This window comes from Ranitomeya variabilis, chromosome 4 (genome assembly GCF_051348905.1).
Source record: "Ranitomeya variabilis isolate aRanVar5 chromosome 4, aRanVar5.hap1, whole genome shotgun sequence".
Taxonomy (NCBI): Eukaryota; Metazoa; Chordata; class Amphibia; order Anura; family Dendrobatidae; genus Ranitomeya; species Ranitomeya variabilis.
Window position 1 is genome coordinate 704,026,516 of NC_135235.1, and position 21,890 is coordinate 704,048,405.

The 21,890-nt window shown below is 44.1% G+C and overlaps 2 protein-coding genes across 4 annotated transcripts in view; both read right to left on the bottom strand.

Moving 5' to 3' along the window:
- Positions 1–1,060: 1,060 nt before the first annotated feature.
- The window catches only part of LOC143766433 (uncharacterized), a 43,164-nt gene continuing 22,334 nt past the window's right edge, over positions 1,061–21,890 (bottom strand). For all 3 annotated transcript variants that reach the window (XM_077254120.1, XM_077254117.1, XM_077254119.1), the window contains exon 7: positions 1,061–3,135. In XM_077254120.1, the coding sequence (XP_077110235.1) occupies positions 1,340–3,135 (1,796 nt within the window). In that variant the 3' untranslated portion in view covers positions 1,061–1,339. The remainder of the gene's footprint in view (positions 3,136–21,890) is intronic.
- Positions 8,981–11,435, bottom strand: LOC143766464 (uncharacterized). Its single transcript, XM_077254178.1, has 4 exons — positions 11,319–11,435; positions 10,798–10,990; positions 10,507–10,641; positions 8,981–10,376 (listed from the first exon to the last, which is right to left on the bottom strand). The coding sequence occupies exons 1-3, from the start codon at positions 11,403–11,405 to the stop codon at positions 10,529–10,531; spliced, it is 393 nt and encodes a 130-aa protein (XP_077110293.1). The 5' UTR covers positions 11,406–11,435; the 3' UTR covers positions 8,981–10,376; positions 10,507–10,528.

Consider the following 21,890-nt stretch of genomic DNA (forward strand, 5'->3'; position numbering starts at 1 on the left):
CCAACTAAATGCAAACCGGATAGAATAGCATGCCACTGTAAGATGCTATGGTAGCCATGCTGGTTCAGTGTGCCTTCAATTTTGAATAAATCCACAACAGTGTCACCAGCAAAGCACCCCCACACCATCACACCTCCTCCTCCATGCTTCACGGTGGGAACCAGGCATGTAGAGTCCATCCGTTCATCTTTTCTGTGTCGCACAAAGACACGGTGGTTGGAACCAAAGATCTCAAATTTGGACTCATCAGACCAAAGCACAGATTTCCAGTGATACAATGTCCATTCCTTGTGTTCTTTAGCCCAAACAAGTCTCTTCTGCTTGTTGCCTGTCCTTAGCAGTGGTTTCCTAGCAGCTATTTTACCATGAAGGCCTGCTGCACAAAGTCTCCTCTTAACAGTTGTTGTAGAGATGTGTCTGCTGCTAGAACTCTGTGTGGCATTGACCTAGTCTCTAATCTGAGCTGCTGTTAACCTACGATTTCTGAGGCTGGTGACTCGGATAAACTTATCCTCAGAAGCAGAGGTGACTCTTGGTCTTCCTTTCCTGGAGCAGTCCTCATGTGAGCCAGTTTCTTTGATGGTTTTTGCCACTGCACTTGGGGACACTTTCAACGTTTTCCCAATTTTTCGGACTGACTGACCTTCATTTCTTAAAGTAATGATGGCCACTCGTTTTTCTTTACTTAGCTGCTTTTTTCTTGCCATAATACAAATTCTAACAGTCTATTCAATAGGACTATCAGCTGTGTATCCACCAGACTTCTGCACAACACAATTGATGGTCCCAACCCCATTTATAAGGCAAGAAATCCCACTTATTAAACCTGACAGGGCACACCTGTGAAGTGAAAACCATTCCCAGTGACTACCTCTTGAAGCTCATCAAGAGAATGCCAAGAGTGTGCAAAGCAGTCATCAAAGCAAAAGGTGGCTACTTTGAAGAACCTAGAATATAAGACATAATTTCAGTTGTTTCACACTTTTTTGTTAAGTATACAATTCCACATGTGATAGTTCATAGTTTTGATGCCTTCAGTGTGAATGTACAATTTTCATAGTCATGAAAATACAGAAAAATCTTTAAATGAGAAGGTGTGTCCAAACTTTTGGTCTGTACTGTAGTCATCAACAGAAAGAAACACTTGAGATATATCACTCTGTAATGACTCTGTATAAGAGTTTCACTTTTTGCATTTAAAAACTGAAATAAATTTACTTTTTGATAATATTCTAATTTAGTGAGAAGCACTTGTATGTGACTATGTAAAAACAATTAAGAACATAAAAAAACCTTTTCCCCGTGTGAATCCTTTGGTGGCTAGAAAGAGATGGTTTCTTCACAAAACATTTTCCACATAATGAACATGAAAATGGCTTCTCCCCGTGTGTGTCCTTAGGTGGGTAACAAGATGCACTTTCTGGTTAAAACATTTCCCACATTCTGAACAGGAAAAAGGCTTCTTCCCTGTGTGGGTTTTCTGGTGGCTATCAAGATGCGCTTTCCTGTTAAAACATTTCCCACATTCTGAGCATGAAAAAGGCTTTTCCCCTGTGTGGGTTTTCTGGTGGCTAACAAGATTCACTTTGTGTTGAAAACATTTCCCACATTCTGAACATGAAAAAGGCTTCTCCCCTGTGTGGGTTTTCTGGTGGCTAACAAGATTCGCTTTGTGGTTAAAACATTTCCCACATTCTGAACATGAAAAAGGCTTCTCACCTGTGTGGGTTTTCTGGTGGCTAACAAGATTTGCTTTGTGGTTAAAACATTTCCCACATTCTGAACAGGAAAAAGGCTTCTCCCCTGTGTGACATCTATGATGTCTGACAAGATTTGATTTATGTTGAAAACATTTCCCACATTCTAAACAGGAAAAAGGCTTCTCCCCTGTGTGAGATCTATGATGTCTGATAAGAACATTTTTATGTGCAAAACATTTCCCACATTCTGAACAAGAAAAAGGCTTCTCTCCTGTGTGGGTTTTCAGGTGGTTAACAAGATGTGCTTTCTGGTTAAAACATTTCCCACATTCTGAACAGGAAAAAGGCTTCTCCCCTGTGTGGGTTTTCTGGTGGCTAATAAGATTCGCTTTCTGGTTAAAACATTTCCCACATTCGGAACATGAAAAAGGCTTCTCCCCTGTGTGGGTTTTCTGGTGGCTAACAAGATTTGCTTTGTGGTTAAAACATTTCCCACATTCTGAACAGGAAAAAGGCTTCTCCCCTGTGTGAGATCTATGATGTCTGACAAGAATTGATTTATGTAGAAAACATTTCCCACATTCTAAACAGGACAAAGGCTTCTCCCCTGTGTGAGATCTATGATGTTCGACAAGAATTGTTTTATGTAGAAAACATTTCCCACATTCTGAACATGAAAAAGGCTTCTCCCCTGTGTGGGTTTTCTTGTGGCTAACAAGATTCGCTTTCTGGTTAAAACATTTCCCACATTCTGAACAAGAAAAAGGCTTCTCTCCTGTGTGGGTTTTCTGGTGGCTAACAAGATGTGCTTTCTGGTTAAAACATTTCCCACATTCTGAACAGGAAAAAGGTTTCTCCCCTGTGTGGGTTTTCTGGTGGCTATCAAGATACTTTTTCCTGCTAAAACATTTCCCACATTCTGAACAGGAAAAAGGCTTATCTCCTGTGTGAGTTCTTTGGTGGGTAACAAGCTGCGCTTTCCGAATAAAACATTTTCCACATTCTGAACATGAAAATGGCTTCTCCTCTGTGTGAATTCTCTGGTGACTGACAAAATCTGATTTCTGGTTAAAACATCTCCCACACTTGGAACAAGAAATTTTATTGTCTACTTTGTGTAGGTTTTGTTGTTTGAGAAAGGACTTTTCAAGGGGAAAACTATTTCCATATTCTGAAAATGAAAATGTCTTCATTGCTTTAGGGGCAGTTCGTTTTTTAATGTTTATTTTGTGACTTTGATTTTCCTTAGTAGTCCGTAATGAATTAGATGACAGGACCTGTTCCACAGGATCAGATGACAGATCTTTGATGTGAAGGGATGATGGTATATCTGGAGTAATGGCATTCACTTCAATTGTATCCTGTGGGATCTCATAATCATCTGATTTAAACATTGAAGATGTCAGCTGTCCTGCTGATCTCCTGGTACGGTCATCTACCAAGAATAAAAACCAATTATTATTTTAGAATAAAATATCCTTCAATTCTATAGTTTTGACCATTTCTACTTAAACGGTCTGTAAAAATGGCAAGTTATGCAAAATTATTGAATTATTCACCAAGACAATGACAGTTTACTAGACTGTGCTCAAACCACATTAAGCATCCATGCTTTTGCCATTACTATAGTGAGAAGAAACCACTTATTTTACGGCATGTGTATCTCCTGAAGCACAATCTGGGCATTATGTGTTGGGTAATAACTTGGGATATTTGCAGTTTTCACTTTCCATTATCCACTGATCGTGCTAATATCTGGAAACTGCCAGTGGAATCAAAATAGTCACTATTCATATAGATTAATTTATTGAGCATTATAATTTACAAAATGGAGTCACTTTAACCCCTTTATGACCCCAGCTTTTTTGGTTTTGCGTTTTCATTTTTCGCTCTCCTTCCCAGAGCCATACCTTTTTTATTTTTCCGTCAATATGGCCATGTGAGGGCTTATTTTTTGCAGGACAAGTTGTACTGTTGAACGACATCATTGGTTTTAGCATGACGTGTACTAGAAAACGGGAAAAAAATTCCAAGTGTGGTGAAACTACAAAAATGTGGAATCCCACACTTGTTTTTTGTTTGGCTTTTTTGCTAGGTTCACTAAATGCTAAAACTGACCTGCCATTATGATTCTCCAGGTTATTACGACTTCATAGACACCAAACATGTCTAGGTTATTTTTTTATCTAAGTGGTAAAAAAAATTCCAAACTTTGCTAAAAAAAAAAAAAAAAAAAAAAGTGGAATTTTCCGATAGCTGTAGCGTCTCTATTTTTCGAGATCTGGGGTTGGGTTGGTTTATTTTTTTGTGTGCTGAGCTGACATTTTTAATGATACCATTTTGGTGCAGATACATTCTTTTGATCGCCCGTTATTGCATTTTAATGCAATGTCTTGGTGACCAAAAAAACCTCATTCTGGCGTTTCGAATTTTTTTCTCGCTACGCCGTTTAGTGATCAGGTTAATCCTTATTTTTATTGATAGATCGGGCGATTCTGAATGCGTCGATACCAAATATGTGTATATTTTATTTTTTTATTGTTTTATTTTGAAAGGGGGGTGATTTAAACTTTTATATTCTTTTTTTCATATTTTTAAAACTTTTTTTTTTACTTGTGCCATGCTTCAATAGCCTCCATGGGAGGCTAGAAGCTGACAAAGCCTGATCGGCTCTGCTACATAGGAGCGATGCTCAGTTTGCTCCTATGTAGTAGATTTACTGCATTGCTATGAGCGTCGACCCCAGGGTGGCGCTCATAGCAATCAGGCATCAACAACCATAGAGGTCTTCAATAGACCTCTGGCTGTCATGCCGACGCATCGCTGACAACCGATCACATAACACAGGTCAGCGATGCACGCATTTCCCAGCCCGATGGCCGGAAGCACTAGTTAAATGCTGCTGTCAGCGTTTGACAGTGGCATTTAACTGGATCGGATCACGATTCCACCCCCCGCTATTGCGAACACATGTCAGCTGTTCAAAACAGATGACATGTCCCGGCTTTGATGCGGGCTCACCACCGGAGGCCACATCATATCGGAGGTTCTGACCTTGGACGTACTATCCAGTCCGAGGTCAGAAAGGGGTTAAAGGGATTTCATCTGCTCTCGTTTTCTGCAATTTTGTCATATTAGGGATTCTGCAAATGGTGTGTCCACCTCCTCTGGGATCTGCTCCTGCAATGTCTGCTTCGGACACCAGATGCGGCCTAAGGGTATGTGCACACGCTGCGGATTTTTCCGCAGAGGATTTGGAAAATCCGCAGTGCAAAACCACTGCAGTTTTCACTGCAGATTTTATAGCGGTTTCTTCTGCGGATTCCACTGTGGTTTTACAACTGCAGTTTCCTATTGGTGCAGGTGTAAAACCGCTGCGGAATCCGCACAAAGAATTGACATGCTGCGGAAAATAATCCGCTGCTTTTCCGCGCGGTTTTGTCCACAGCATGTGCACAGCGTTTTTTTTTACCATTGGTTTACATGGTACTGTAAACATAGGGAATACTGCTGCGGATCCGCATCGTCAAATCTGCTGCGGATCCGCAGAAAAATCCGCAGCGTGTGCACATACCCTTACTCATTCTGCAGGCGATGCTGGTAACAGAGGTGGGGTTGGAACCAGAAGCTCTTGGCGGTGCAGGCTCTTCCCAACCACTAAGATTAGGGTGCCTGGCATCTGTAGTACCATCTAGTCTGGCAGTATGGGTATGTGTGCTGTCAGCTGCAGTAATCTGCTCCATGTTTTAGCCAATTGGAGAGCACCACACCTTTTTTAATCAGATAAATTTGTATTAACCATAACAAGATTTACAACAGATCACATGTTCATACTCATTTTATGTTTTACCCCCGATGGAGACCATATCAGGAGCAAACAATAATTCGTCCATAGTTGACAATATCAAACAGAGTTCCAGTTTACCATAAGTTGTACTCTATAATACTATATACTGGTATAACATTAATTAATCCTATCCAACCACAGCTGCCATAGTTTATGGAAGAAATCCAGCTCGTCTCTCCTGGTGTAAATACTTTTCTCAAGCTCAATTATGTGGTTAGTTTCAGCAATGAATTCGCGTCTGGACGGAGGCTCCTCTCTAACCCAATATTTTGCAGCTTCCTTGCAGCAAACAATAATCTTGCAATTACAATTTTAGTCGTATTGTCAGTTAATATTTCCTCCACATACCCTAATATACATATCAATGGATCCCTAGGGATAACGCACCCATACACCACTCCAATACAGTTCAATACTACAATCCAATAGGACAATCTGGGACAATGTCAAAGCATATGCAATATGTCCGCCTGAGATTGAGAACACCTTGGGCAATCAGAGATGGACTTCGAAAGACCACACCTTACTACAGCGTGAAGCATATTGCCGGAATCTGCCAGATACAGCCTTGATCTCCTGTTGTTCAGTCCTCTGTGCTCAGCTCCCGGCTTCTGTATTTGTTTCCTGTTGTGACCCCAGCCTGTTTACTGACTACTCTTATGTCTCCCGAGTAAGTATTTTCTCTGGTCTCCTGGTTCTGACACGGTTATCTGTCTATTCTTCTTCCCATCTTACTCCACAGAACAGCAGGTAACACTGTGCTCCAAGGCTAGGGGTCTCTGTGTAAGTTCAAATCCATGAAGAGGGGTTAAAGAAGTTAAAGGGTAATGGGCAAAACTGTGACTATAGACAATAACACATCTACTGAAATGGTCAAGTTGAACAGTCATCCTCAGGAAAAAAAAAGCGTAGTGGTGAAACTTCTCTGGAGTAATTGGAGTATGGGACTCGATGGCCTAAGCAATATAAACTATCGGTATGGGACTCTGTGGCTCTAAGGCTAGTTTCACATTTGCGGTAGAATCCGCAGCATTTAATCCGCAACCTGAAACGCACGATAAACCACATGCAAACGCAGCGTTTTTTTAGACGCATAAGGTAACACATGCGGTAAAAAAACACAACATTTACACGCATTTGCGCTTTCTGTGCGCATGGTGGAAAATTTAACAGGAGAAAAATCTAGATAAACAGACACTGCCAATGGGACTACAGTGGGCGTGTATTATGGGATATCTATATATAGACCCTTGGACTGCTGAAATCTACAGATTTTGCTACTGTATCCGGTGTCATGATGGATCTTCGCATGGAGAGCTTTTATTTCAAACCTGGATTTAAGTATCAAGCTGTTTCTTTCCTATGCGTTTGCTTGGGAGCAACAAAGAAATCGAGAAAGGCAGAGAAGGACACTGCGTTGGCGTTTTTGGAGACACCCCATTATTGAACTCCGGGAGAGCCATGGCGCCTAACACACGCTATATGGCGAGCTTAATGCCAACCCGGACAAATTCCCAGGATATACCAGGATGTCTCAAGAGACTTTTCAGGATTTGCTTGGTCGTGTCCAAGGAGCCATCCGGAGACAGGACACCCAGCTCCATAGAGCGATTCCTGCAGAGGAACGTCTCCTGGTCACACTAAGGTCTGTAATAATTCTAAACATATGCCTGTCATAATTATTATTGTTCTACCATGTATTATTTGATTTTTCCTTTATGTGTTTAGCAAAACCCCATCATAAATGTATTTGTTCGTAATTTGTTTATTTCTTTTTTTTGGCAGATTCCTGGCTACAGAGAGAGCTTATCATCGCTCCACTTTCAGTACCGGCTTGGAATTTCCACCTTGTCTGGAATAGTTGTGGACACCTGCCAGGCTTTGTGGAACATTCTCCAGGATGAATTTATCCCCCTACCCACCACGGACATGTGGATGGAAATTGACGACAAATTCCCCAACTGTTTGGGAGCGGTGGATGGAAAGCACATATGCATTATCAATCCCGCCAGATCTTGATCCAAGTACTTTAATTACAAGAAATAATTTTCTGTAGTGCTCGTGGCAATAGCAGATGCAGTCTGTTGCTTTATCGCCATAGACATTGGAGCTTTTGGCTGTGGCAATGATTCCCAGACTTTCAAGAACTAAGATATGGGCCAACATTTGTATGGCAAAACTTTTAATTTTCCCCTGCCACGACCTCTCCCCAACACTCAAGGCCCACCGATGCCATTTGTTATGGTTGGGGGATGAGGCCTTTCAGATGTGTGAAAACCTACTGAAGCCATATTCCAGTCGGGACTTGAACCACACTGAAAGGATTTATAACTACAGACTAACCAGGGCCCGAAGAACAGTTGAGTGTACCTTTGGGATTCTTGTCTCAAAATGGCGCATTCTTGGGACAGCCATTAATCTAAAAATGGAGACAGTCGATGAGGTTGTCAAAGCCTGTGTGGTTCTCCACAATTACATAATGGCTAAAGAGCGACCCAACATTGAACTGGATGAACCAGTTGCAAACCCATTGCCAGATTACCAGCATCAAGTGTTGAAGTTGCCCACATACGGGACCAATTTGCTGCCTATTTTGTTTCTGACATCGGACGTGTGGCATGGCAAGATAATATTGTGTAAAATGTGCTGTTGGGTTTGGGTCTGTACCAGTTATGTTTTAAATGTTACTAATATCTTTTTGTTAATAAACAACGTGTTTTGATACCTGTACCGAATCTCCTATGTCTATCCTCTAAAAACCACTTATGTTGTTAGTGGTAAGGTAGTTTACTTCATTTACATCCTGAATCTGTTCTGCGGTATCTATTGGACGCAGACTGAAGAGACAATGGAGGTATAATACAAAGCAGATCTATACTCACCAGTTCATGTGTGAGAAATAATGACTTCATGATGCACAAAACCCAGCCTCATGAATTCACTATTTCTGACACCTGTCCAGGCGAGTTGTCTCTTCAGTTTGTGTGAAATAGATTATGTAGACTGAAGAGAAAAGGGAGGTTATACAAGGCAGTTCTCTACTCACCAAGTCAGGTGTCATAAATAATTAGTTCAAGATGCAGAGTTTTGTGCATCATGAACTCACTATTTATGACACATGACCTGTTGAGTATAGATCTGCAATAATTAGTTCAAGATGCAGAGTTTTGTGCATCATGAACTCACTATTTATGACACATGACCTGTTGAGTATAGATCTACTTTGTATTACCGCCATTGTCTCTTCAGTCTGCGTCACATAGATTAAGCAGAGTGAAGAGATTATGGAGAAAATACAAGTAATATTATTTTTTGACATCTCATAGCTCCATACCAAACACACAAAGCTGCAGTTTTCTACTTAACTCCTGGAGCTATGAGGTGGCCAAAAAACAAAGTATTCAGCGCATGGTGTGTGTTGCCGGCGGTGAAAAACACAAATAACCAAACAGTATTGGGGCAAAAAACATTAACATTTATTAAAAAATAAATAAAATTAACTGCGCCGCCTTGGGGTAGAGTGACGGAACTGGGGTGTGTGTAGCTGTCAGGCCTGGCTGACTAAAGACGATGCAGGGGTTGCAGGAGAAGGGGCAATTAAACTAGTGGCGTCAGGGAGTTCAGGGATGGTACTGGAGGCATGGGAAGGCAGAGACATACTAGAAGGGCGAGACAAACCTGACATCACAGACACATTGGGAGGTGAGGGGGGAGGGACCTCAATAGTCCGCTTTTTTTATTTCTCTTTCCATTTTTGGGATCGGAGATGCGGTCTGGGGAGCCTCGGTGGACTCATTTCTTGCGGCCTGGTCATGGTAGCCGACCTGTGATGGTCCGTGTGCTGCTGCTGCATGGTGGTGGTGCTGAAAAGCATGCCAGGGTCCAGCTGCTGCATGGTGGTGGTGGGGAAGGCCATGCCAGAGTCCAGCTCCTGCATGGTGATGGTGGGGAAGGCCATGCCAGGGTCCGGGTGCTGCTGCTGCATCCTGGTGGTGGTGAAAGCCATTCTAGGGTCCGGGTGCTGCTGCTGCTGCATACTGGTGATGGTGAAAAGCATGCCAGGGTCCGGGTGCTGCTGCTGCAGCTGGGACCTGGTGATGGTGGCCAACCTGTCCTGATCCGGATGCTGTTGCTGCTGCATGGTGGTGGCAGGGGAGGATGTCCAAGCAGGAGCAGCAGTTGGCATGGTGGTGGCGGTGGGATGTCCAACAGCACTCAGTATGATGGCGCTGTAGTGGTGTCCAGCAGTGCTTGGAATGGTTGTGGCCATGCAGTGGTATGCAGCAGAGCTCGGCATTGAGGTCAAGCGTGACAATGTTGGCATAGGTGGAAATGCCACCACTGGCTGCTGAAAATATCGAGTCTGCTGCATAGCCTGCACGTAAGCAGCATTGGACTCATGCATGACACTAAGAAGGAGATCAGGAGTAAGGTTTTCCGATATGCCCTTTTCTATTTGATAAAAAAAAAATGATGTGCTGGACTCTGGAGGTCGGCTTTCACTTGGTGAAGGTCTCTGGTGACATCCTGGATAAGTGTATTCATATGGTTTAAGCCACGATCCAGTCTATCACCCATCACCTTGAGTCCATCGTGAAAGATCGAGCTCAAGTGCAAAAACTGTCCGAGGCCCTCTGCCGCTGCTGGGAAGAGCCCCCAAAAAAGAGGCAGAGGACTGGGACAGGGAAACACCTGATGGACCAGCTTCCTGGTCTCCAGTCTGTGTTTCATGCCCACTTGCTGCTGCGCTGCTGGATGGCTGTGACGGGTCCGTGGCTGTTTGATGAAGGACTGCTCTAGAACTAGGGTCAAGAGTGCTGTTCCAGGTGCTATGAACAAAGAAAACCCAAAAAACATTCTTTCAAAACTTTTATAATAGTAAAAGCGCCAACTCCTGTGGAATTGAAAAATACAGATTAGGCAATACAACACAATCCAATGCAAGACAAAAATACTTACGTTCTCTGGGCAAGGACCGGTCTCAAAAATGCCAGCAGATGCTTATCTTTTCTGATCCTTGCACCCGGCTCTCTTGACGAAGGTCCTTGTTGAAACGATCCTTCATCGAACGCCAATGTGTTCTGACTTTGAGCACTGTTGAAAAAAAAATAATGGTTAGACATTGCACTTTTGGCCGGGAACACACAACTGTGTGTGATGAGAGAAACTCTCAGGAGTTCCTCTCATCACACACAGTTGTGTGATCCCAGCCAAGGTCACTGCTGCATCACACCGCATTGCAATACTTACGAAATGCCTTGTGGACCCGAGCCGGGGCGTTGTCCCAGCCATGCCACATCGCTTGGGCCACCTCATTCCATAGCCGCTGGATCGTCATGTTGTCCGAGTGCTGCGGAACCCGGGTGTCCCACAACGGGACTCGCTCATGGACCAGTGAGATGAGGATATCGTTATCAATGAGGTCCTCATCCCGTTCTGGAACCTAGAAAATAAATAAATACATTAATGTTGGAGACATTAACATAAGCAAAAGATAGAAAACAACAGATACAGAAAACAGAAAACAGGCAAGTATATTCAAAGTAAAGAAAAAAAAGGAGTTAAGAAGAAAAAGGTAAAGAAAGAGCAAAGTAAATAAGTGAACAGTCAAGAATAGTAAAGTCAGGATACCGTAAACAGGGTACAATCAGTCAGGTATACTTACACGCCGCCTTGCCACACGCTGCTCCTGCTCGGCCTCTGCCGCAGTTGAAGAACTTCTAAAAAAGAAAAAAAAAATTTGTCACGTGTAGATGTGACAGAAAACTTACCAATCTGAGGAGGTGAGTAGTCACTTCACTGTCATTTCCACCTTGTTCAGGCCCAAGACGTTGCTCCTCAGAAGAAGAAGATGACATTCTGATGCATGCAGCAAGAAAAAAAGAGACAGAAATTATTAGGACATATATAGAGAGAAAAAAGAAAATACAGACATTGGCTTTGATACTCACATTGTCCAAAGTGGTGATTCCTCCCAGGTTCTTTCCAGCGTCTGATCTTCTTCCCAGTCTGCATAGTTGTGACCTGCAAATGCACTCCCTCTTTTTATCACCTTGTATGTGGGGGGAGGCTATTCAGTGTCTAGACAGGTTTTCGTGTGGTAAAATGCATGCGTTCACAAACGCAAACAAATGCATGTGCTTGCGAAGGCATGCGTTCACATAGACTGAAATGTGTTTTTCGCCACATTACTTCCGCTAACAACCGCATACGTTTCGAGGCAGCAAATTCACGCCTCTGAAATTACAACAGGTAGTGTTAACCGCGCCAAGTCGCAGACAATGAAACAACGCATGTGTCGTCAAATGCGGCAAAACGCAACCGATCGCAGACACTTGCGTCCCTAATGTTAAAGATAGGATTACACCACGCATGCGGAAAATTGCGGCACAAATGCTGCGGACACAACCGCAAATGTGAAACCAGCCTTAGCAATGTAAACTATCGTAAGGACCAGTATTTTCTGTCAATGAATGTCAAGAAGAAATATTAGACATTTAAATAGAACTTTTTATAACAGTGCAGAGCTGAGGGGTCTTCAATTTAGATCTCAGGCATTTGGTAATTGAAACCTATTTTAAACACTCCCAGGGAGTTACAGCCTCAGATAAGTGAGACAGGCCGATCCCACCACAATCAAACTATCATACAGAATGAACAGGTAAAAAACGTTACATCCTCAACAACAACATACACTCACTGGCCACTTTATTAGGTACACCATGCTAGTAACGGGTTGGACCCCTTTTGCCTTCAGAACTGCCTCAATTCTTCGTGGCATAGATTCAACAAGGTGCTGGAAGCATTCCTCAGAGATTTTGGTCCATATTGACATGATGGCATCACACAGTTGCCACAGATTTGTCGGCTGCACATCACCACCACCAGCCTGAACCGTTGATACAAGGCAGGATGGATCCATGCTTTCATGTTGTTTACGCCAAATTCTGACCCTACCATCCGAATGTCGCAGCAGAAATCGAGACTCATCAGACCAAGCAACGTTTTTCCAATCTTCTACTGTCCAATTTCGATGAGCTTGTGCAAATTGTAGCCTCAGTTTCCTGTTCTTAGCTGAAAGGAGTGGTACCCGGTGTGGTCTTCTGCTGCTGTAGCCCATCTGCCTCAAAGTTCGACGCACTGTGCGTTCAGAGATGCTCTTAGGCCTACCTTGGTTGTAACGGGTGGCGATTTGAGTCACTGTTGCCTTTCTATCAGCTCGAACCAGTCTGCCCATTCTCCTCTGACCTCTGGCATCAACAAGGCATTTCCGCCCACAGAACTGCCGCTCACTGGATTTTTTTTCTTTTTCGGACCATTCTCTGTAAACCCTAGAGATGGTTGTGCGTGAAAATCCCAGTAGATCAGCAGTTTCTGAAATACTCAGACCAGCCCTTCTGGCACCAACAACCATGCCACGTTCAAAGGCACTCAAATCACCTTTCTTCCCCATACTGATGCTCGGTTTGAACTGCAGGAGATTGTCTTGACCATGTCTACATGCCTAAATGCACTGAGTTGCCGCCATGTGATTGGCTGATTAGAAATTAAGTGTTAACAAGAAGTTGGACAGGTGTACCTAATAAAGTGGCCAGTGAGTGTATGTATGAGGGGAGAACTCCAACACTAAACCAGAGCTGCACTCATTTATGGTGGACCATTGGAGATACTGAGTCCTGACTAGAAGAGTAGTGAAACTAATATTGCTCCCTATTTCAGGAGAGATTGTGCAGTAATCTGAATTCCTTAGGATCGAAAACATAATGGAATTTATGACGTGGAGTGAATCCCTGAAACCAGGGCACGAGCCATGAGACAACACATCTCCTGCAGGCGTGAATAAATGTACAGTGGGTACAGAAAGTATTCAGACCCCTTTACATTTTTCACTTTTTTGTTTCATTTCAGCCATTTGGTAAATTCAAAAAAGTTATTTTCTTTTATTCTCATTAATGTACACTCTGCCCCCCATCTTGACTGAAAAAAAATCAGAAATGTAGAAATTTTTGCAGAAAAACTGAAATATCACATGGTCATAAGTATGCAGACCCTTTGCTCAGACACTCAGATTTAAGTCCCATGCTGTCCATTTCCTTGTGATCCTCCTTGAGATGGTTCTACGCCTTCATTGGAGGCCAGCCAGGGGCAGACACAAGCAGCAATGGGCCCCTATGCAGGAAATACAGTGCGTATAAAATGCCTATAATAACATATGTGTATATACAGCAGAAAATACACACAACACACACACACACACACACACACACACACACACACACTAGCCCTATATACATAGCAGCACACACACACACACTAGCCCTATATACATAGCAGCACACACACACACTAGCCCTATATACATAGCAGCGCACACACACACTAGCCCTATATACATAGCAGCGCACACACACACTAGCCCTATATACATAGCAGCACACACACACACACACTAGCCCTATATACATAGCAGCACACACACACACACACACTAGCCCTATATACATAGCAGCACACACACACACACACACACTAGCCCTATATACATAGCAGCACACACACACACACACACTAGCCCCATATACATAGCAGCACACACACACACACACTAGCCCTATATACATAGCAGCACACACACACACACACTAGCCCCATATACATAGCAGCACACACACACTAGCCCTATATACATAGCAACACACACACACTAGCCCTATACACACACACACTAGCCTCATATACATAGCAGCACACACACACTAGCCCCATATACATAACAGCACAAACACACACACTAGCCCTATATACATAGCAGCACACACACACTAGCCCTATATACATAGCAGCACACACACACACACTAGCCCTATATACATAGCAGCACACACACACACTAGCCCTATATACAAAGCAGCGCACACACACACTAGCCCTATATACATAGCAGCACACACACACACTAGCCCTATATACATAGCAGCACACACACACACTAGCCCTATATACAAAGCAGCGCACACACACACTAGCCCTATATACATAGCAGCGCACACACACACTAGCCCTATATACATAGCAGCACACACACACACACACACACACTAGCCCTATATACATAGCAGCACACACACACACACTAGCCCTATATACATAGCAGCACACACACACACTAGCCCTATATACAAAGCAGCGCACACACACACTAGCCCTATATACATAGCAGCACACACACACACTAGCCCTATATACAAAGCAGCGCACACACACACTAGCCCTATATACATAGCAGCACACACACACACACTAGCCCTATATACATAGCAGCACACACACACACACTAGCCCTATATACAAAGCAGCGCACACACACACTAGCCCTATATACATAGCAGCGCACACACACACTAGCCCTATATACATAGCAGCACACACACACACACACTAGCCCTATATACATAGCAGCACACACACACACACACTAGCCCTATATACATAGCAGCACACACACACACACACACACTAGCCCTATATACTTAGCAGCACACACACACACACACACACACTAGCCCCATATACATAGCAGCACACACACACACACACTAGCCCTATATACATAGCAGCACACACACACACACTAGCCCTATATACATAGCAACACACACACACACACTAGCCCCATATACATAGCAGCACAAACACACACTAGCCCTATATACATAGCAGCACACACACACACACTAGCCCTATATACATAGCAGCACACACACACACACACACACACTAGCCCTATATACATAGCAGCACACACACACACACACACTAGCCCCATATACATAGCAGCACAAACACACACTAGCCCTATATACATAGCAGCACACACACACACACACTAGCCCTATATACATAGCAGCACACACACACACACACACTAGCCCTATATACATAGCAGCACACACACACACTAGCCCTATATACATAGCAGCACACACACACACTAGCCCTATATACATAGCAGCATACACACACTAGCCCTATATACATAGCAGCACACACACACACACACACACACACACACACTAGCCCTATATACATAGCAGCACGCACACACACACACACTAGCCCTATATACATAGCAGCACAAACACACACTAGCCCTATATACATAGCAGCACACACACTAGCCCTATACACATAGCAGCACACACACACACACACACACACACACTAGCCCTATATACATAGCAGCACACACACAACTAGCCCTATACACATAGCAGAACACACACACACACACACTAGCCCTATATACATAGCAGCACACACACTAGCCCTATATACATAGCAGCATACTTCGAGTGGAACTTAGCAGCTGCTTTCACTAATCGGTTCCCTGGCCTTGTTATTTAACTGGGCTTTAGTCTGTAGTCTATGCCAGCTGTCAATGTTTTCCTGTTGGATTCAGTCCTCTCCTGGAAGTTCTCTGTTGGCCAGTTCACTTCAGCTTAAGATAAGTCTGCTAGTTCTTGGGTTGTTCCCTGCTTTTGACCTTCTGTTCAGGTTTAAGTTATGTCTCTTTTGTCCAGGTTGTCTGTTGTGAACTATATTTCTTGGCTCTCTCTTGTGGTCACTAGCGATATAACACTGGGATCATCTTTCTCCAGGTTGGTACCCAGCTGGTTCGTTAGGCCTTGGGTGTTCCTATTTAGACTTCCTGGAAACTCAGTCTAGTGCCTGGAATCGATGTAGTCAGTCTATGTCTGTTTGCTCCTGACTCCTGGTCTCCTGTTCTTTGCAAGATAAGCTAAGTCCTGCTTTCTTATTTTTGTTTATTCGCTTTGCTTCTATTTTGTTACAGCTTGTTCATAATGTGATTCCTGATTTTTGCTGGAAGCTCTAGGGGGCTGATATTCTCCCCCCACACCGTTAGTTGGTGCGGGGGTTCTTGGATATTCAGCGTGGATATTTTTGTAGGGTTTTTGCTGACCGTATAAGTCCGCTTCCTATTTTCTGCTATTAATTAGTGGGCCTCTCTTTGCTAAATCTAGTTCATTCTTACGTTTGTCTTTTCTTCTTACCTCACCGTTATTATTTGTTGGGGGCTTGTATTATAACTTTGGGGTCCTTTCTCTTGAGGCAAGTGAGGTCTTATTTTCTCTGAAAGGGTTAGTTAGTTCTCCGGCTGGTGCGAGACGTCTAGAATCATCGTAGGTACGTTCCCCGGCTACTTCTAGTTGTTGTGCTAGGATTAGGTATACGGTCAGCCAAGTTACCACCTCCCTATGAGCTGGTTTTTGTGTTTGCGGATTTAGCTGGAACTTCTGAGATCCTCTACCACTAGGATCATAACAGTATTCCAGGCCTTTAATGCATTGCAGAAGCGGGATTAAAAGAAAAGAAGTTCTGAGTTTTTTGTTTTTTTTTCTCCTTCCCCTTTTTCCTCTGAGTGGCTTGAAGCTCTGCTGCAGACATGAATGTTCAGACTCTGATTACTAGTGTGGATCAGCTTGCTGCACGAGTGCAGGGCATTCAGGATGTTGTTATTAGTAGTCCTATGTCAGAGCCTAAGATACCTATTCCTGAGCTTTTCTCTGGTGATCGATTTAAATTTGGGAATTTTAGGAATAATAGTAAATTGTTTCTATCTTTGAGACCGCGTTCGTCTGGAGACTCAGCTCAGCAAGTTAAAATTGTTATCTCTTTCTTGCGTGGCGACCCTCAGGATTGGGCTTTTTCATGGCGCCAGGAGATCCGGCATTGGCAAATATTGATGCGTTTTTTCTGGCGCTCGGATTGCTTTATGAGGAGCCCAATCTTGAAATTCAGGCAGAAAAAGCGTTGCTGGCTATCTCTCAGGGCCAGGATGAGGCTGAGGTGTATTGCCAAAAGTTTCGGAAATGGTCCGTGCTTACTCTATGGAATGAGTGTGCTCTGGCCGCAAATTTCAGAAATGGCCTTTCTGAAGCCATTAAGAATGTGATGGTGGGTTTTCCCATTCCTACAAGTCTGAGTGATTCTATGGCTCTGGCCATTCAGATAGATCGGCGTTTGCGGGAGCGCAAATCTGCTAATCCTCTGGCAGTGTTGTCTGAACGGACACCTGACTCAATGCTATGTGATAGAATTCAGACTAGAGCTGAAGGACAAAATCATAGACATCAGAATGGGTTGTGTTTTTACTGTGGTGATTCTACACGTTATCTCAGCATGCTCTAAACGTCTAACAAGGATGGTTAGTCCTGTCGCCATTGGTAATTTGCATCCTAAGTTTATTTTGTCTGTAACTCTAATTTGCTCATTGTCTTCCTACCCTGTTATGGCATTTGTGGATTCAGGTGCTGCCCTGAGTCTTATGGACTTGTCGTTTGCCAAGCGCTGTGGTTTTGTCCTGGAGCCTTTAGAAAATCCTATTCCTCTTAGAGGAATTGATGCTACGCCATTGGCGGAGAATAAACCGCAGTATTGGACACAAGTGACCATGTGCATGACTCCTAAACATCGGGAGGTGATTCGTTTTCTTGTTCTGCATAAAATGCATGATTTGGTCGTTTTAGGTCTGCCATGGTTACAGACCCATAATCCAGTTTTGGATTGGAAGGCAATGTCTGTGTCAAGTTGGGGTTGTCAGGGAATTCATTGCGATTCCCCGTCGGTGTCTATTGCTTCTTCTACTCCTTCAGAAGTTCCGGAGTATTTGTTGGACTATCAGGATGTATTCAGTGAGTCCAGGTCCAGTGCCCTTCCTCCTCATAGGGACTGTGACTGCGCTATAGATTTGATTCCTGGTAGTAAATTTCCTAAGGGACGATTATTTAATCTATCTGTACCTGAGCATGCCGCAATGCGTTCTTATATAAAGGAGTCTTTGGAGAAGGGACATATTCGTCCATCCTCTTCCCCTCTTGGTGCGGGATTCTTTTTTGTAGCCAAGAAAGATGGGTCTTTGAGACCTTGTATAGACTATCGGCTTCTGAATAAAATCACGGTCAAATTTCAGTATCCTTTGCCACTATTGTCGGACTTGTTTGCTCGGATTAAGGGTGCCAAGTGGTTCACCAAGATAGATCTTCGTGGTGCGTACAACCTTGTGCGCATTAAGCAAGGAGATGAATGGAAAACTGCGTTTAATACGCCCGAAGGTCATTTTGAGTACTTGGTGATGCCTTTTGGGCTCTCTAATGCTCCTTCAGTGTTTCAGTCCTTTATGCATGACATCTTCCGGAAGTATCTAGATAAATTTATGATTGTTTATCTGGATGATATTCTGTTTTTTTCTGATGATTGGGATTCTCATGTAAAGCAGGTCAGGATGGTGTTTCAGGTTTTGCGTGATAATGCTTTATTTGTGAAGGGCTCAAAGTGTCTCTTTGGAGTGCAGAAGGTTTCCTTTCTGGGTTTCATTTTCTCCCCTTCTACAGTGGAGATGGACCCAGTTAAGGTCCGAGCTATTCATGATTGGACTCAACCCACGTCTGTTAAGAGTCTTCAGAAGTTCTTGGGTTTTGCTAATTTCTACCGTCGTTTTATTGCTAATTTATCTAGCGTTGTTAAACCTTTGACGGATATGACCAAGAAAGGTTCTGATGTGGCTAATTGGGCTCCGGCAGCCGTGGAGGCTTTCCGGGAGCTGAAGCGCCGGTTTACTTCGGCGCCTGTTTTCTGCCAGCCTGATGTCTCACTTCCCTTTCAGGTTGAAGTGGACGCTTCTGAGATCGGTGCAGGGGCTGTTTTGTCGCAGAAAGGCTCTGGTTGCTCTGTGATGAGACCTTGTGCTTTTTCTTCTAGGAAATTTTCGCCTGCGGAGCGGAACTATGATGTTGGTAATCGGGAGTTGTTGGCCATGAAGTGGGCATTTGAGGAGTGGCGTCATTGGCTCGAGGGAGCTAAGCATCGTGTGGTGGTCTTGACTGATCACAAAAATTTGATGTATCTCGAGTCTGCTAAGCGCCTGAATCCTAGACAGGCTCGTTGGTCGTTGTTTTTCTCCCGTTTTGACTTTGTGGTCTCATACCTGCCTGGTTCGAAGAATGTGAAGGCTGATGCTCTATCTAGGAGCTTTGTGCCTGACTCTCCGGAAGTCTCAGAGCCAGCTGGTATTCTTAAAGAGGGAGTAATCTTGTCGGCCACTTCTCCTGATTTGCGACGTGTGTTGCAGAGATTTCAGGCTGGTAGACCTGACCCTTGCCCACCTGATAGACTGTTTGTTCCTGATAAATGGACCAGCAGAGTTATCTCCGAGGTTCATTCCTCAGTGTTGGCAGGGCATCCTGGGATTTTTGGTACCAGAGATTTGGTAGCTAGGTCCTTTTGGTGGCCTTCCTTGTCGCGGGATGTGCGTTCTTTTGTGCAGTCCTGTGGGATTTGTGCTCGGGCTAAGCCTTGCTGTTCTCGTGCCAGCGGGTTGCTTTTGCCCTTGCCCGTCCCGAAGAGGCCCTGGACACACATTTCCATGGATTTCATTTCAGATCTTCCGGTGTCTCAAGGAATGTCTGTCATCTGGGTGGTGTGTGATCGCTTTTCCAAGATGGTCCATTTGGTGCCCTTGCCTAAGTTGCCTTCCTCTTCCGATCTGGTTCCTTTGTTCTTTCAGAATGTGGTTCGTTTGCATGGCATTCCTGAGAATATCGTGTCTGACAGAGGATCCCAGTTTGTGTCCAGGTTCTGGCGATCTTTTTGTGCTAAGATGGGCATTGATTTGTTGTTTTCATCTGCCTTTCATCCTCAGACTAATGGCCAAACGGAGCGAACTAATCAGACGCTGGAAGCTTATTTGAGATGTTTTGTTTCTGCGGATCAGGATGATTGGGTGACCTGCTTGCCATTGGCTGAGTTTGCCCTCAATAATCGGGCTAGTTCCGCTACTTTGGTTTCGCCATTTTTCTGCAACTCTGGTTTTCATCCTTGTTTTTCCTCGGGTCATGTTGAATCTTCTGACTGTCCTGGGGTGGATTCCATGGTGGATAGGTTACAGCGGATTTGGAATCATGTGGTGGACAACTTGAAGTTGTCACAGGAGAAGGCTCAGCGTTTTGCCAACCGCCGCCGCGGTGTGGGTCCCCGACTTCGTGTTGGGGATTTGGTTTGGTTGTCTTCTCGGTATGTCCCTCTGAAGGTTTCCTCTCCTAAGTTTAAGCCTCGCTTTATTGGTCCTTATAAAATTTTGGAAGTCCTTAATCCGGTGTCTTTTTGTTTGGATCTTCCGGTGTCGTTTGCCATTCACAATGTGTTCCATAGGTCTTTGTTGCGGCGGTACGTTGTGCCTGTGGTTCCTGCTGTTGACCCTCCTGCTCCGGTGTTGGTTGAGGGCGAGTTGGAGTACGTGGTGGAGAAGATCTTGGATTCTCGTCTCTCTTGACGGAGGCTTCAGTATCTCGTCAAATGGAAGGGCTATGGTCAGGAGGATAATTCCTGGGTGGTCGCCTCTGATGTTCATGCGGCCGATTTGGTTCGTGCCTTTCACGCTGCTCATCCTGATCGCCCTGGTGGTCTTGGTGAGGGTTCGGTGACCCCTCCTTAAAGGGGGGGTACTGTTGTGAACTATATTTCTTGGCTCCCTCTTGTGGTCACTAGCGGTATTACACTGGGATCATCTTTCTCCAGGTTGGTACCCACCTGGTTCGTTAGGCCTTGGGTGTTCCTATTTAGACTTCCTGGAAACTCAGTCTAGTGCCTGGAATCGATGTAGTCAGTCTATGTCTGTTTGCTCCTGACTCCTGGTCTCCTGTTCTTTGCAAGATAAGCTAAGTCCTGCTTTCTTATTTTTGTTTATTCGCTTTGCTTCTATTTTGTTCCCGCTTGTTCATAATGTGATTCCTGATTTTTGCTGGAGGCTCTAGGGGGCTGATATTCTCCCCCCACACCGTTAGTCGTTGCGGGGGTTCTTGGATATTCAGCGTGGATATTTTTGTAGGGTTTTTGCTGACCGTATAAGTCCGCTTCCTATTTTCTGCTATTAATTAGTGGGCCTCTCTTTGCTAAATCTAGTTCATTCTTACGTTTGTCTTTTCTTCTTACCTCACCGTTATTATTTGTTGGCGGCTTGTATTATAACTTTGGGGTCCTTTCTCTTGAGGCAAGTGAGGTCTTATTTTCTCTGAAAGGGTTAGTTAGTTCTCCGGCTGGTGCGAGACGTCTAGAATCATCGTAGGTACGTTCCCCGGCTACTTCTAGTTGTTGTGCTAGGATTAGGTATACGGTCAGCCAAGTTACCACCTCCCTATGAGCTGGTTTTTGTGTTTGCGGACTTAGCTGGAACTTCTGAGATCCTCTACCACTAGGATCATAACAGTTGTCATTATGAAATATTCAGGCTAGTTGGAGTCGGTGTTGGAGTCGGTGTGGAGGCTATT

What these genes read in the sequence shown, in the direction of transcription:
- LOC143766464 (XM_077254178.1), bottom strand. Translation starts at nt 11,405, where the DNA reads ATGTCATCTTCTTCTTCTGAGGAGCAACGTCTTGGGCCTGAACAAGGT. An exon ending in CTACTCACCTCCTCAGATTG is followed by an intron (nt 10,991 to 11,318) that starts GTAAGTTTTCTG and finishes TTTATTTTCTAG; the next exon opens with GTTCCAGAACGGGATGAGGA. An exon ending in TCGGGTCCACAAGGCATTTC is followed by an intron (nt 10,642 to 10,797) that starts GTAAGTATTGCA and finishes TTTTTTCAACAG; the next exon opens with TGCTCAAAGTCAGAACACAT.